The following is a 15,683-nucleotide window of genomic DNA, read 5'->3' on the forward strand; positions in this document are numbered from 1 at the left end:
GAAAACATATCCGAAACACAATTTTCTCTGAAATTAAAAGACAAGGTACAAATTTTTTAATAATGAAAACTAATAGAGCTTATTTTTTAGCCATTCAGAGGATTTGTATTATTTTTATAACATGATAATCATTACTGTAATGCTTCTGAATGTTGTTTTTTTTCTTTTGTAATAGCCATTTTTCTCGATGATGATTTTAATAAGATTCTGATTACTATACACATGCTTTTTTTCAAAGTTGTAAGTAAATATTACTGGAGTACATTTTACAGGAAAATACTATTTTAATTAATTATTTGTGAAATTTAGTAGCAATAAATTAAATCCTACACAAATTTGTTTTAGTGCACAGTAATTCTATTCATTACAGTCATGATAAAGTCATTTTTGCATTACGATTATGAGAATTGGTGACGGGTAAAAAACAACGCCCTACTTTTAAAATATTACATTTTAATGGATCATTGCATGTCAAAAGCACGAAGAAACCTTATTATATTGTCATTTATATCTTTAATTACAAAAAACGACAATAGTTTTGATCAAAAAGGTACAAAGGAACAATTTGTTTTCCATGTTTTAAACAAAACGCAAGGCACTTATTTGCTGGTGTAGTAACAAACATTATTCATACAGACATGAGCAAGAAGTAAATAACATGATACAACAGACTATAAAGAGAATGCAACCGAACACATGTTGGTTTGGTGTTGGTTTATGCAACAGGGACACAAAGTTATTCCAAAAAAATAAAAAATAAAAATAAAAAAATCTCAGCTTTGAAGAGGAGAATTATCCAGTGTAAAAGTTTTGTTCCCGTCCCTGATATTAGGACCTTTTCTCTCTCACAGCTGTTATATGCAAAATGCTGTCAAACAGCACTGTTTTTCTACAAACATAATATGACCTACATGACATCCATGAAATTCTGACTCTGAACTCACTACACAAAAAACAGCTTTCATACAACAGACCCCGACAACACAAATTATACTTACTCATTTTGCATTTACACTGTATTACATACAAGACAGCAAAATGGAACAGAAAGGTGCTTGATTGATATCAGCTTGCTGTGCCCCAAATAAAATGTACTGTAATGATTACTGTCACTAACAAACATAAACAGGTTTCAGTCACTGTTCTTCTTTTTGATGCAATATCATTTCATAAGCTGTAATGATAATACAGTATGACAGACGACACATTATAAATGATGATCACCTGATTGTGAAGTGTTGATTTAAGCCATGTATCAGATCTTACGGTCTTATTCTCATATCAGCTGGTGGTCTTTGCATAACACTTTTCAATAAGAGAATTGACCGGCTCTAAATAGTTCTGATGTTTGCAGCAATTCCTTAAACTATAGGCATGTGATTGTTTAACTTGACTGTATAGCTCATTATTAAGAGATGTTAGTTTAGTGACTACAATAGTTTTGGTATTAATAAGATATCAGGGCTTGGTCTGCATAGTTGAGGGCATGGTCTGATATTTGAAGGCAACTTTGGTCCGTTTGCATAAATATTTTTGACTTTTGGTAAAAGCCACGAACTAAGATAAGGTAGCAGATCAGGATGGGTTTGGTAATTCCAAAAGTGCACCAACCGCTCCAAAATAACCCTGAAAAACACAAATAAAATGACTATGAGTGATTTGTTTAGATTTAGTTTGAGCTTTGGAGGTATTATAAAGACTCACACACACCTCGTGTCGGAGGAACAGGGCTTTGAGCTGTCCTTTGCTCCAGTAGTCCAAAGCATAAGCGAGCAGCTTCATGGATAACGTGTTCACTCGCAGAAAGTTCCCAACAAAAACCACTCTTTCAATGTTCTAAATGGAAGAAACTTATAATAAGCACTGATTCTGAAAATGTTATTCTTTTAAGAGGAGTTTCCTAGGAGCTGATTGGCACCTGGTCTCTCATAGCCCTGTACAATGCTGCTTGATCCAGATTCCACAAGGCAGCACCGTAAAGAGGCTGACAGACAAGGGCAAGGACAACATAATGGGGATTTATAATGTGGATGTGCACGTGTACCTCATTAAGTGCACACATCCGTGTGATTGAGCCAATGTTGTTTGTAATGGTGACAAGTGTTGCTCTAGCCAGATCCTCCTTGGAGACTGAGTCTCTCTTCTCCTTGCATATCATGTTCCCAAAGCTGCAAAAGAAAATGCACACACATTATATTGATTAACATGTATTATCAGCGTCATAACAGAAACATTTTAAAATGATAACAGTGTCATATAATGAATAACAATGTAACTGTTTGCATATAGCATATAGGAAAAAAAAAAGTTTTATTCATCAAGGATGCATTAAATTGAATGTCAGAAAAGACATTCATGATGATACAAAAGGTTTCTATTTTAAATAGTGTTCTTTTGAAATTTTCATTCATTAAATAATCCTGAAAAAAAATGATCACAGTTTCGACAAACATGTTTAAGAATAATATACCCCAAAATTAAAATCTGTCATAATGAAACCCATTAGACTTTGGTTAATCTAGAAATTATAATTTTTTTTACATTTTCTGTCCCTCCACTAAAAGTCCAGTTAACCGAAACATGTGAAGCAAGCAGTTTAATTTCAAGTCACATGATTGTTTAGATGTAAATAAAAGCCTAAATTAATTCTGTTCATCATATAAAGAGACTGTATCTCTTAATAAGACTTGGATTAAACTGCTCAATTCATTTGGATTGATTCAAAACATAAAAAAAGACCCCAAACTTTCAAACGTTAGTGTATATGACTGTACCTGGAGGCAACAGCCCATCCTGGCAAGCCGAATCGCTCATAGTCGCCACCGTAGATGTCCCTGACTAGTTTATCCACACGTGTACTTTCCCCTTCTGTGGCCATTGCCAATGCTTCCTCAAAGGTGGAGCATCCAGTCAACAGGCAACACAGCCCAAGGAATGTACCACCACCAAGACTGAAGGGGAAATACAGAAAAGATCACCATAGCTTTACAGTAAAATTCCCCTGTTTTCTTAAACTGTTTAAGAGTTATTTAAAACGAATGCAATATTATAAAGTCATGACCAACCTGGTTCCAGTGACACGCTTGTAGTTGTCTTTGGAGTATACAGCCAGTATGCTGACACCAGAGCCAATGTTGACAAGCAGCAGAGGATAGGGGTTCTCCAGGTTGTATGCCTTCTGCTCACAGCGCTCAGGGTCTGTTGGATGCTCAAAATAGTAACATTCAGGTGGACCACTTGAGACCACTGAGTAAATGTACAGAACCCCCTTTATCAGACAGTCCAGCTCATCCAGCTTCAACAGCTGCAGATTGGCCATCTTGGTAAGGAAAGACAGCACAGGGAACCATTTATTTAAAGGAACAGTTCACCAAAAATCTCCTTCAGACCATTAAAGATGTAGATGAGTTATCTGGAGAACATATCTGGAGAAATTTACCATTACATTACTTGCTCAACTTTGGATCCTGGGTGCCGTCAGAATGAGAGTCCAAACAGCTGATAAAAACATCACAGTTTTGGATTATGGAACTGTATTTTGGCCAGAAGAGCTTGTACAGTTAAAACATCTTGATGGATTTGTTTCTTAGAAACACACAGCTTTTCACTTCACAAGGTGTTAATTGATAGATTAGAGTGGTGTGGATTATTTATGGATTATTGTGATGGTTTAATCAGCTGTTTGGACTTTCATTCTGACGGCACCCATTCACTGCAGAGGATCCACTGGTGAACAAGGCATGCAATGCTAAATTTCTCAAAATCTGTTCCGATGAAGAAACAAACACATCTACATCTTGGACAGCCTAAGGCCATCATTTCATTTTGGGTTATTTATTCCTTTAAACAGATCACATAATATATATATATATTAGGGCTGTCAAATGATTAATCACGATTAATCACATCCAAAATAAAAGTTTTGTTTACATAATATATGTGTGTATACTGTGTATATTTATTATGTATATATAAATACACACACATGCATGTATATATTTAAGAAGAATATGTTATGTTTATATATTAAAAATATATTTATATATAATATAAAATATAAGAATATAAATATATAAATGTATATACATGTAAATATTTTCTAAATATATAATTTATGTGTGTGTATTTATATATACTTAATAAATATACCCTGTACACATACATATATTATGTAAAACAAAACTTTTATTTTGGATGTGATTAATCGTGATTAATCATTTGACAGCCCTAATATATATATATATATATATATATATATATATATATATATATATATATATATATATATATATATATATATATATATATATTATTTATTTTAAGTGCAACAATGCAATCTTGGACACACCGTACGGAAGTCCTCCTCATATTTAAATGCACCACCTCCAGTGGCACAGAGGGTGGTGTGTAGACTGGAGAAGTGCTTGTCTCGACCCATCTGCAGGAAGCCAGGCAGCTCATGTGTGGGAAAGCGGATGAAGTGCAGGTTGCCCTTGCGACCCCAAAGGATGAGGTCGGAGAGCTCCAGGTGAACATCTCGAATACCCATTTTGCCGTAGGCGGTGTGTGAGGTGAGGTAGCGACGGATGCTTTTCAGACTCTCCACCTCTTCCTGTTCTTCTTCTGCTGTAATGTCTTTGGGCTCAAAGTAGACCAGCTTCACCAATGTGCCACCAATGTCCATGCCAAACCATGGGAAAGCTGGGGACCAATAATAGGTAAATGACTTCAATACCTTGTGGAATCTTTGAGTAAACCTGAATGAAGCTCCTTTCATTTTTTTTTTTTTTTTAGGAAAAATTTCAGTGAACTTTTTATGAGCTGTTTTATTTTCTGTTAATTTTCATTGAGGTTGCCACATTTTCAGCCCTGTAGGTAAAATTCGTAAAGTTTCTAAATAGTTGAAAAATCCTCATTTGTGATTTTGCAATTTTTGCAAAATTCTAAACAGTAACGTTACATCAAATTTTAAATAGACAACATTTATAATGCATTAAAAATAACAGAATAAGCAACAGAGTTACGAATTAAAATACACAATAGGGTTTTAACTAGTTTTGAAACAAACGAATTATTTGTTCTTTACACAATAACTTAAGATGACTGAATGGTTGCGCTTGACGAATAAGTCAACATGACAAGTCAACAAATTTTTGGTTATTAAATGTTATGACTCCGTACCATTTTACTACAGTGCTGGGTTGCATTTTGATAAGATTTCTGAAGAAAATCTTTCTTAATAAATTTTCAATTTGATAAGATTACATGTTATGACTCCGTACCATTTTACTTCTTTCTTAATAAATTAAGTCTATCGTCTATACATAACATTTAATTTCAGGAATAGTGTATAATATGTTTTTGCATACAGGAACCCCCAATTAAATTTTTTTTCTAGTAATATGATGCCAACCGTGAGCGCACGAAATTGACAAACATGGCTTTAAAACGTATGACTATAGGTTTGATTTATTTATATATATTTGAGATTTTATCACTGTGATTTCACTGTGGCATCAGCTCCGTTAAACCTGTTACCTAGCGCCATAACAAGATGGTTCACCTACGCGGCCTGTTCTTTTTCAGCGAATCGAGCCTCAGCATCGCCGGCGTCGATTTTGAGATCCGCTGCTCTCGGAGTGCACTGCCGCCGGCCGCTGCGCTCTCTGCACCCGGTGTAGCAATTATGCTACACGGAGTTTCCGTCTTAGATCGAGGCAGCCTGAGCGCTGTCGGTTCTTCCTCTTGCTCCTCCGCACATCCCTCGCCGTCACAGTGGAAGCCGTTCAGCTCCATTATATCTTTTACCGAAAATCTCTACACCGACCGTTAAGCAGAAAAATCACCGTTAACAAATACAAATACATTGTCAGTGTTTCATGTCGTCATTACATCTCCATTGAAATGTTTACACCACAAGCACAGTTACTCGACTCACCAATGAACGCGCTTCTCCTGTCAACTGAAATCTCAACGAGCCAATCAGGTTCTCAGTTCAGTTCAGCCCTTCTCTCATTGGCGAGCACGTAATCTTCTTCACCAGCAGATGGCGAGCTTCACATAACAACACTGCAAGCATCATTTGTTCACAGCCGTTTTACCGCCTTTTATGCTCTCTGACCAGAAAGACTCAAGGTAGGACATTTTATTTCAGAAACAATTCTGTAAATCATCATAACTGTGCATGATCAAATTTAACCAGTACACAAAAAGCGAAACAGTTAAGCATAAGTACAAATATTCCCCTGAAATACAGTATCTAGCAAACTTACAGGCCCAGATAAAAGATCAGGAGTAACATACAGTGCATTTAAAATCAGGTTCAATCATTTACATTAATGTGTGAATAAAGTGCAGTTGCTGATTAAAAATGACATCAATTACATTTGAAGTCATTTACAATTTTTACTTACAGTGTGTTGCAGTTTACCCTTACACAGATAACTTGATGCTAATAGCATGAATCTTTTCATGTCGTTTCTGCAGCTCAGTCGATAGGGCAATCCTGCTAGCAACCCCATATAACATGAGTTTGAATCTCAGAACATGCATGAATATATTGAATATATATACCTAGAATACAGTGTTCGATAAAAGAGTCAATAATGATCAATAATCAACTAAAAGTATTACTGTTGTCCACTGTACCTGGAGACTTCTGCAGACACAACAACTTGTATATCAGCATTATAAACAATATAATCTACATTTTCACGCATGTGGCACTTGGTTATGTTTGCATTTAGCTTAATCTATCTTAACTGTTACTCCACCATTGGACCCTCTTACAGCAGGAATCAGGAGAATACATTTGATTTTTTCAAAAGCAGACAGTGTCCTGTGTGTGTGTGTGTGTGCGCACTTTGAAACCCTTAGGGGGACAAACTGCCTAGAAAATATGGGACAGTGATGGAGAAAGTGTTCACTAAGGCGTCTGTGAATGAGGACTCATGAGAAGCGAGATGAGTTTGAGAGGAAACACTCCTGCGAGTCCTGCTGGGCTAACAGAGAGGGTTGAAGCGATTGTCCCATATGTTCCAAATGAGTTTTTCAGAAATGTCCGATAGGTTAGGTTATGCAACAGCTCCTTATATTCATGGTCTGTCACTCACAGGATGTATTATTGCAACTTTTCACAACTCACAATACATCAACTTGGTGAACACTATAATGTCTGTCAAGCTAGGTTCTCCAATTTACTTTAAAGCTCCATGACACTCCATTTAATAGCCGTGAAACAAGTGCAACAGCAGTAAAATTCATTATCGGCAATTGCATACAAGGCATATATATATGCAAGGCACATGGCAAACCATGATTACATAGATCTATATCACTCATGAAAAGGATAAAACCACTAGAGAGTTTGGTGACAGATATTATATTGGACAACTAAAATCTCAGTCTGTTCCTCACAGCAAGCTTTCGAATGGTTATAGAAGACTTGGTATATAGCACAAACATCTTAAGGACTACTTTTATTGTAAGTTTTGTCATTTTCTGAGCTTGACAGCACCAGTTATTATCCACTGTAGTTTATGGAAAGCAGTCTGGATATTTTGCTTCGAAAAAGAAAACTCATAGGGGTTTCATGGAACATGAGTACACGATGACAAAATTTTCATTTGTGGGTGAACTTCCAGGCCAAGAACACAGCAGACAGACCAATCCCTGCTGCAGCAATAAGGTGAAAGTTGTTTATCCTGAATAACTCAGGGCACCCCTCTCCTCTCTGCTCTGGCCTCGCAGCACTGGATTCTTCCTCTCGAACTTTGATGGTGGTTGACTTCTTACTGTCATGTCCAAATGGCTCAGAGAGATAAACCGCACTTTCTGTGCCAACATAGTTCATGGTATTGTGGTCCTCAGAGATGACTCTGGTACGTTGCAGGATGCTTGGCGGCTGACCATTCATATTTTCAGCAGATGGCTCTTCAGCAAACCGAAATACATTTATCCTTGTTTGATTGTCATATAAAGATTCATAGTGGTCCTCCTCAGGCTGGTTAAGGGTCAAGGGAGCAGCAGTGTATGGAGGGTCTTGAAAGGACTGAGTAGCAGAATCAAGGGAAGCAAAGGGTGCAGAGTTCTGGTCTGCAAGACTAGTAGACTGTCGAGGTTCTGTTGAAGGCTCTGTTGCTTGCACCAATCTGCTGATCTCCAGTTCATTTGAAAGCACTGAGCAAGGCTCCTCTTGCAAGACAGGAAGAGTCCCTGGTCTGTTCTGCTGGAGTTCTGAATGCTGAAGGATGCCAGGTTTGCTGAAATATTCTTGGTCGTTGGAAGCGAGAAAGTGAGTAACCACTTCAGCAGGTGCAGAAGATGTTGCCTGAGCTGTTTCAGTAGAACTTGTTGAAGCATTAAAAACTGGCAATCCAACGGTGTTGCTCCTTTGAACCACCTGGAAAGAAAACAGAAGAATAAGCCACAGAAGACAACAGATTAACCATTGGACAAACTTGAAAAAGAGTTGACCAGATCTTTTTAATAACAAACTTTCTATGTCACAGTTTTGCCAAAGAACAACAGTGAAGTGTTTTGGGTTGACCGTTACCTCATTTGCAGATGGGTCAGAGATCTCTTCTGGCTCCTGAAATGTCCTTTCCACTCTCAGAAAGGCATTAGTGTCTTGGACAGGGAGTCTCTCAAAAGTGTACATGTCTTTGACTTCTAGTGGCACCTGGGTTTTGTTTATCTTTGGAGAAGTTTGGGAGGTGGTATAAGGCTTTGTCATTTGGCTTTGAGAAGTGGAAGTGTCTGAGGAGGATACTTGAGCATTTGAGGTGGAGAGGAGAGCTTCACCATTTGATGAGGAGATGGTGGTTTGGTCTGTTAAAGCCAACCCATCTGAACTATCTAAAGCAGGTGTTTTGTTCTCAACTGCCCCTGTGTGGGTTGTGACATTTTGCTGAACAGGTAAAGGCACTTTTGAAACTGAGGCTTCAGGAGGGGGAGGTGCTTGGGGAGGAGGTACAACAGGAGGTGGGTTTTCAGCTTGGGAAACTGGTTCAGCAGAAGGTGTTGGAACTGGAGTGGGCGGTTTCTGCACCTGCTGTGTCTCTGGAACCTGGAGAACAGGAACAGGAGATGGTTTTGGGGCTGCAGTGTTGGTAGGGGCACTTGAACTTGCTGGGTCTCCCCCTGAGGGTGGAGGAGTATTCGCTGGGACTGTATGAACTGTTGCTGTGGTTACGGCTGTTGTTGCACCAGCTGAAGTATAAGAAGGAGCTGGAGCAGGTGCTGGTCTAGGTGTAGGAGCAGCATTATCTATAGATAAAACAAAGAACAAAGGCATTCATAAAATAATGTCCCTCCTTTTCATGATTTGCTTCGAACATTAGCAGAAGAGCTCTTACTTGTGATGCCCCTGATCCTGTCATAAGTAGCGCTTATTTCATCAGCCAGTTCCCTATGTTCACAGTTCCGGAGTGCAGTGATAAACTCATCAGGCCATTTCTCTCGCCTCCGCAGACTGTCCAGAAGTGTCTGCATAGCAGTGAAGTTTCCAGAAGTTTCTCTCTTGGCTTCGACCTCTTCCTACAAAAATTCAAATTCAGTTAGTGAACAAAATCAAAACAACAAAAAAGATTTAACTGAGCCTTTTACTCTTGCATATCTGGTTATAGTTATGATGTTATTTGTAGTTAAATGTAATACTGCTTACCCTATCAGTGAGTGTGAGGCATGGCAGGTGAGGTAAGATATCTCTCACTTTGACCGCTGATGAAAAACGAGCCAAATTCGGCCTGATTGCCTCATTATAAAATTTCTCTCGTGTAAATGACATTTTTGCACTTATAAAGAGAGAAAGATAGAAAAAGAATGTTATTCAATGGTTTATTGTTAATTAATCACTCTAAATCAGGGGTTTCCAAACTCATTCCTGGAGGACCACTGTCCTGCAGAGTTTCGCTCCAACTTTCCTGAAGAAACCTTCCTGGAAGTTTGTAGTATACCTAGTTGCTAACTGTCTAACAATGACAGCTGTCAGTGTGTAATCCTTGTCCCAAGATGTTTTTGATATTTTTGGTCTACCTTTGTTTATTAAACAGATCATTTTTACCATAACATACATTACATTTAAAAATGGAGATAAGAAACTTGCAAACAAAATAGTGAGAGAGAGTTGACTATCCGTAATCCCAGCACTCAAACTCATGAAAACGCTTCAAGATTTTATTTACAATATAAAGTCTTTGTACAGTGGGGTTAAAGGGTAAGGGAAAATTAGAGATTTAACAATAGGGATAATTCAAAAAAAGAAAGAATAAGACGCTTGTAGCTTCAGGAGGGGGTTAAGGCCAAAATAACAAACAAAAGGGGATGCTAACTGAAAACAAAGTAATCTAACTTATCTAGCAAACAAAACATCAAAATCAACAACATGTCTCTTCCCTGACTTCCTCACTGTTCCACAAAACCAGGAGAAAAGCATAAGTTGATAAAATAAAAATGGCCACCCACCTCCTTACTGCGTCTGCAGGCAGAAGGATAAACAGAAAAGAAAACACATTTCTAATCACTACAGCCAGTACAAACAGGCTGTCTTGAAGATACACTACAGGCCCCTGATCACACAATAGCAATCAAATACAACAGGCTTTCTCTTTTAAAGCAGCACCACTGCTTTAAACCACCAACTGTGAAAATGACAAGACAAGCCAAACTCTCTCTCCCTCTGGTGTTGGTCCGTGTCCCTCTGTTTAAATACAAGCTCCTCTCCACAGCTCTGACGAGGAACAGGGTGACATCAATTAGGTCTTCTGTGAGAGGACAGGGAGGAACAGAGGAAAACCAACAAAAACTACAACTCCCAACAGGATGTCAAGCATCAATGAAGCACAGTTACATAGAGTTAACACACAGTATTAACAGCAACAATAACATACATCCTAGGATGTAACAGATAGATTTTGAACACAGAAGGACCACCATTCAAGTGGAACTTACATGCCATGGAGGGATATATAAAAGATTTTCAAATAAATATGGTGGGTAACAAGATTAATTTGGAAGCGAGGGTTTACAGATCACAGTGCAAGCGGAAGATGCTTTTTGTTACGGTTGTCACAATCGCAGATGACAACATCCAGGATTCATGTACCGCAGGGTAAGATTAAATGAATTTACATTTAATGGTTTAATATGGAGGCACTGAAATGTAGACCTTCGTTTATGTGTTTTGACCTACACTGTACGTGACGTGAGAACAGTAAGCTATTTAGGTTTGTACATTAGCATGGACTCACATTAGCTAGTTTTAGCCAGAGATAGCTTGCTGAAGCACAAGATGACATTAACGTTCTGCTTGAGCAGATGAAAATTGTAATGTAATGACAACCAGAAAATGAATGTTTTCATCTTCATTGGGATTGGGGTTGAATGCTTGGGGACATTTTACTGTCTTGTTTGGGTTTAGGAAATAGAATAAAATAAATTCCATTGCCCATCGTCTCAGGATACATGGAATCAAAGTTACAAGTAACCAAGGCACATCTGGGGATCTTCCAATGTTTCTTTATGGCGCTGAAACCTAAAGATTTCCGAGTTCCGATCCACGTGCAGCTGATACTCAACTGCCATTGGCTCATCTGTGTCCGAGGGCAAGGGCTTACCAATAGGTCAGTTGGGGTTGAAGCTAAACTATGCAGAACAGTGGCCCACCAGGAGCAGGATTGGACACCCCTGCACTAAATAAAATCACATTTTTTAAAATGAATATTGTTACCTGCTTTAAACAGTAAAACCCAACAGCTTCTTCTTTGTGTTCCTGAATCTGGACTCCAAATCAGACCTGGGAAAACAATTAGAGAAAATTGTTATGAAAGCCTTAAATTTTAATCTTAACAGTTTAATGTGAAGGTTATCATTACAAGTGTGAATTGAATGGTTAAATAATCAGTAGGCAGAGTGCAGTCTACTGACACTGCTAGAAATATTATTCCATCATCTCATATAATCCATTCTGTTTCAGCACTTCCAGATAAAGGGAAGCTTTCACCTGAAAGTGAAAACTGATGTGTGCAGGAGAATTTTGAGGAAATCCTTAAGTTTCCATTTGGCCTTCATTAGAAAAGAGTTTCAGACAACAGACAAAACAGAAATGCATATACATAACTGATGTAGCATAAATGTTGTAAAATGTAGATTGGATATGAGGAACATAAAGCAGATTTTGCATCATCTTTGCAATATTGACTCATCAGTACAGGGGTTGTCCCTGAAAAGGTATTCCTCATATCCACTCTACATTTTAAAAACATTTGTCACACCAGTTATGTCAAATGCATTGCTGTTCTTTCTAATGATTCTAATTCTTTCCCAAGGTATACTACATTGTTCATTATATGTCAGAGCGCTGTCCATTTTTGGCTAATATGTTAATGACTGTTTAATTTAATCGTTCTTGATTGTAAGGTCTTGTTAAATATATTTCTAAAATAAATCATGCAATCATGTAATGAGGACATACATTTTTCTTTTGGTGACAGATAGATCAGATCTGCACTTCCTGCAGACACATATGATATTATTCACTTAATATGTATGCTAAGCTTCTGAGCACATGTACACTATATCTGTAAATAATTTTCAATTGTCTTAAACATTTGTGAATGAATGAACACAAGTGTACCTAGATCGCAACCATTGTTTTGTGTGGTCTTCTGGGGTGATTCCTCAACCTGATTTTGATATTGGTGTATCAACTGTGCAACATATAAATTCATTCAGCTTTATAATAATTAAAAATTAACCATATTTACAGAACCTTCAGGCACATTTAAATAATTTGCATCTTAAATCGTCTAAAGTAAGACTATTATCTAACAGGACACATCACGGCTGTAACAAAGTGATTCTGACATGGGTGAATACTTTAGTATTTCAGTATGCTAGGGAATACAAAACTTATGTAAACTGGACATTACCCTGCTGGTTGAAAAATTAACGATCTACAAATATCAAAGCAGAAAACTACTGCTGTTGTGCAAACATTGCTCTTTTTTTCCCCTCAAACTGTTCAGTTACACATATATCTGCTGTTCCCAGAAGGATGGAAATCATGTACAAAACTGTAAAATGCCATGTTTTAGTATGATAGAAGTAGTAGAGAACAATTATACAGCATAATAGTACTTTTAATGTTTAATAACACTTTCTAACAGTAAACTAACAATAAGTATATAAATTGTATAATAAATATCATTGGCTAAAAACAATATGAATTTGATTCAAAAAGTACTTAATAAAAACTCTTCATACAATATTAAAGGAAGACACATATATGCTATATGTCCATATATGCCCGACTCGTCTAAAGCAGACAGTCACACAAACATCATCTGTGCCACATACATGCGTAAAGCATTAACAAATCGCAGCACATTTCAATCTTTCTCATAGCGAAAAGCTGACCCATGAAAACAATTGCTGTGTAGTGGGAACAAATTATCAGAGACTGTTTTTAGTCTGAATCCTGGTCTGTATGCACTTAAACAGCTCAGCAATTATAATCTGTTGTCAGATTCAATGATAGTACTGCTCTTCTGAACCAAGGCATTGGTAGGTTAATCCATAGTTCACGTCCCTTAAAGGTCAAACATGAAATAGTTTAACTAGAACAGAGTCATTATATGTCATCTTGATCGATAACAGACATAAGGGTCCATTTACTCTCCTAAGCCATACTGAACTAGACAGGTAGGCAGGTGCTGTCCTTCCTCAGAGCCAGTCAAGTACAAGACTATTCACAGTTTCTAATAAATTATTATAGGGTTTAAAGAACGAGGTTGAGGTCAGATTAATGGCAGACTGTGTAAATGGCTTATGTTCAAGGAAACTGGCAAAGCTGCTCTCATGTGGAATGTCCTCTAAACGACCGCACCATTGCCACGTAAAACCTTGAAGAAACATTGTCACGTACTTCAAGTTGACCAGGAAGCACCTACCTGACTTGATATACAGCACCCCATACTTTCAAGTATGTTATACATTGTGCATAACGAAAATGATTAAGATTAACGACAAAGAGCAACTTCTGAATCCCATGCAAAAGTGATTACTGAGAGTTCAGCGAAATATTATTACCAATATTTGAACATGCATGTTAAGTTGCCAAGAAAAACAAGTCGCGGGAGACAGAAACATACGAAACGCGCACATAAACGTCTTAAATTATTAAGATTTGAGTTTATGTTACACTGATTTACAAGAGACAGTCCGCCTGTTTGTAAGTGAAATGGTCTTCAACTTTACTGGTGCGCGAGCTTAATATGAGAAAGACATTAATACACGAAACGCAAGTACAGCATGATTTACGCACAAAACAACTAACACTGTAGAAATCTGAAGTGTATTTGAACCTACCTTTTAGACGAAGGTCAGTCTGTGAATCACTAAGTTTCGATATGCACGTCTTCCGCTCAGCGTTTAAAGCACAACCCTCCTCTGTCATCATCACCAAGTGCCTTTGTCTTTTGCCATTGGATCCTGGAACTGTGTATCAACTTGTTACAATATTACGCCACTTAATATTCATATTTCCGTTTTGCAAAAATTATTTTCGAATCGTATCGTCTTGCAAGGACAAGTTTAAAAATCATAAACATTATTATTTGTCTCATTTTGTTGGCAGGTGCAGCGGTCGGAGGGGAAAAACTGTGATATCGAAAGTAGACTAAAATTATTCCAGGTCAGGTAGACTTTGAAATACATGGTTACCTAGGCTAATTCAATTATACAGCTGTTAAAGGTGTGGCAGTTGTAAAAGCCGATAAAGACGCAACTAAAAAATTGATAAACCCTGAGAGAGGGAGAAGAGAGATATGCTACATACTGAAGTTCATTTTATGAGACCCTCGAGCCGCCCTTTTTGTGGCCCGGGTGATGTTGCCGACCTTCAAAAATATAAACGTTAAATGTGTACAAATAATATGTCCGATTTCAATAATAATAAGGGAATTAATTTTCAAAATGGCTGTAAAGTTAGAGTTAAAAGCGTTGAAGAGTGTGTAGAGCACACTGCGCAGACGCGCGTTCTCAGACATGCGCGTTACTTGCTTGCACATCTGCAGTAATGACAAAAAGAAGTGATGTCTACTCCTAAATATTTATTCTATAGTGATTAACGTTACTTACCTAAACAAAATCCTAAAGAGAGCTATCATCTGGGGAAGTAAAAGCTTTGAACCGTCTACACTTTTAATATGGATAGGCTATATTTCCATCAAATGAGTTTCGTTTTATTCTTGTTTTAATAAGATGTCATTGTGTTAAACTAACAGCATATTTAGCAACACATATTCGCCTTATTAATATAAAATAGGGGAGAGTGGGGTGATTTGAGCCTGCAGGAATGTTGAGCACCCTTTGTTTATAGACAACTTTAAACAAAATTGGTGATATGACCACACATATTTGAAGATTTAAGCATTTTACTCACCATGTGATTGAGAGGGGCCCGTGGAATACTTGGTAAGTACATTTAGTTTCAAAATACTGTTTTTTTGCTGTTCAAATCGATTTTTGTATGCTTCTTGTGGCTGAATAATTACAGACAGATCTGGAAAAAAAGCATGTGTTTGTGCTTTAGGAGGTTATCTAATATGAGGCTATAATGTTAGCATGATGTTAGCTCTAAATTGCTGGATGATACAAGTTTGTTAAAATCCAGGAGTGCCGTA

The 15,683-nt window shown here is 37.4% G+C and overlaps 2 protein-coding genes across 4 annotated transcripts; both read right to left on the reverse strand.

The window, feature by feature from the left end:
- Window positions 1-493: 493 nt before the first annotated feature.
- Window positions 494-6,072, reverse strand: LOC109104082 (pantothenate kinase 3-like). Of its 2 annotated transcripts, XM_042768699.1 has the most exons (8): window positions 5,939-6,072; window positions 5,568-5,817; window positions 4,349-4,701; window positions 3,066-3,319; window positions 2,775-2,951; window positions 2,045-2,168; window positions 1,711-1,836; window positions 494-1,626 (listed from the first exon to the last, which is right to left on the reverse strand). In XM_042768699.1, exons 2-8 carry the CDS (start codon window positions 5,794-5,796, stop codon window positions 1,576-1,578), a joined length of 1,314 nt encoding a protein of 437 aa, XP_042624633.1. In that variant the 5' UTR covers window positions 5,797-5,817; window positions 5,939-6,072; the 3' UTR covers window positions 494-1,575. The 2 variants fall into 2 exon arrangements, with proteins under 2 accessions (XP_042624633.1, XP_018972986.1); XM_019117441.2 differs by lacking the exon at window positions 5,939-6,072 and having other exon boundaries at window positions 5,568-5,930.
- A 58-nt stretch (window positions 6,073-6,130) lies between these two features.
- Window positions 6,131-14,962, reverse strand: LOC109104080 (flocculation protein FLO11-like). 2 transcript variants are annotated; one of them, XM_042768697.1, is made up of 6 exons: window positions 14,368-14,962; window positions 11,729-11,794; window positions 9,665-9,794; window positions 9,357-9,537; window positions 8,555-9,267; window positions 6,131-8,401 (listed from the first exon to the last, which is right to left on the reverse strand). In XM_042768697.1, exons 3-6 carry the CDS (start codon window positions 9,785-9,787, stop codon window positions 7,622-7,624), a joined length of 1,797 nt encoding a protein of 598 aa, XP_042624631.1. In that variant the 5' UTR covers window positions 9,788-9,794; window positions 11,729-11,794; window positions 14,368-14,962; the 3' UTR covers window positions 6,131-7,621. The 2 variants fall into 2 exon arrangements, with proteins under 2 accessions (XP_042624631.1, XP_042624632.1); XM_042768698.1 differs by lacking the exon at window positions 14,368-14,962 and adding an exon at window positions 12,635-12,650.
- Window positions 14,963-15,683: the final 721 nt, after the last annotated feature.

The sequence above is a fragment of the Cyprinus carpio genome, chromosome A13 (genome assembly GCF_018340385.1).
Source record: "Cyprinus carpio isolate SPL01 chromosome A13, ASM1834038v1, whole genome shotgun sequence".
NCBI classification, from domain to species: domain Eukaryota; kingdom Metazoa; phylum Chordata; class Actinopteri; order Cypriniformes; family Cyprinidae; genus Cyprinus; species Cyprinus carpio.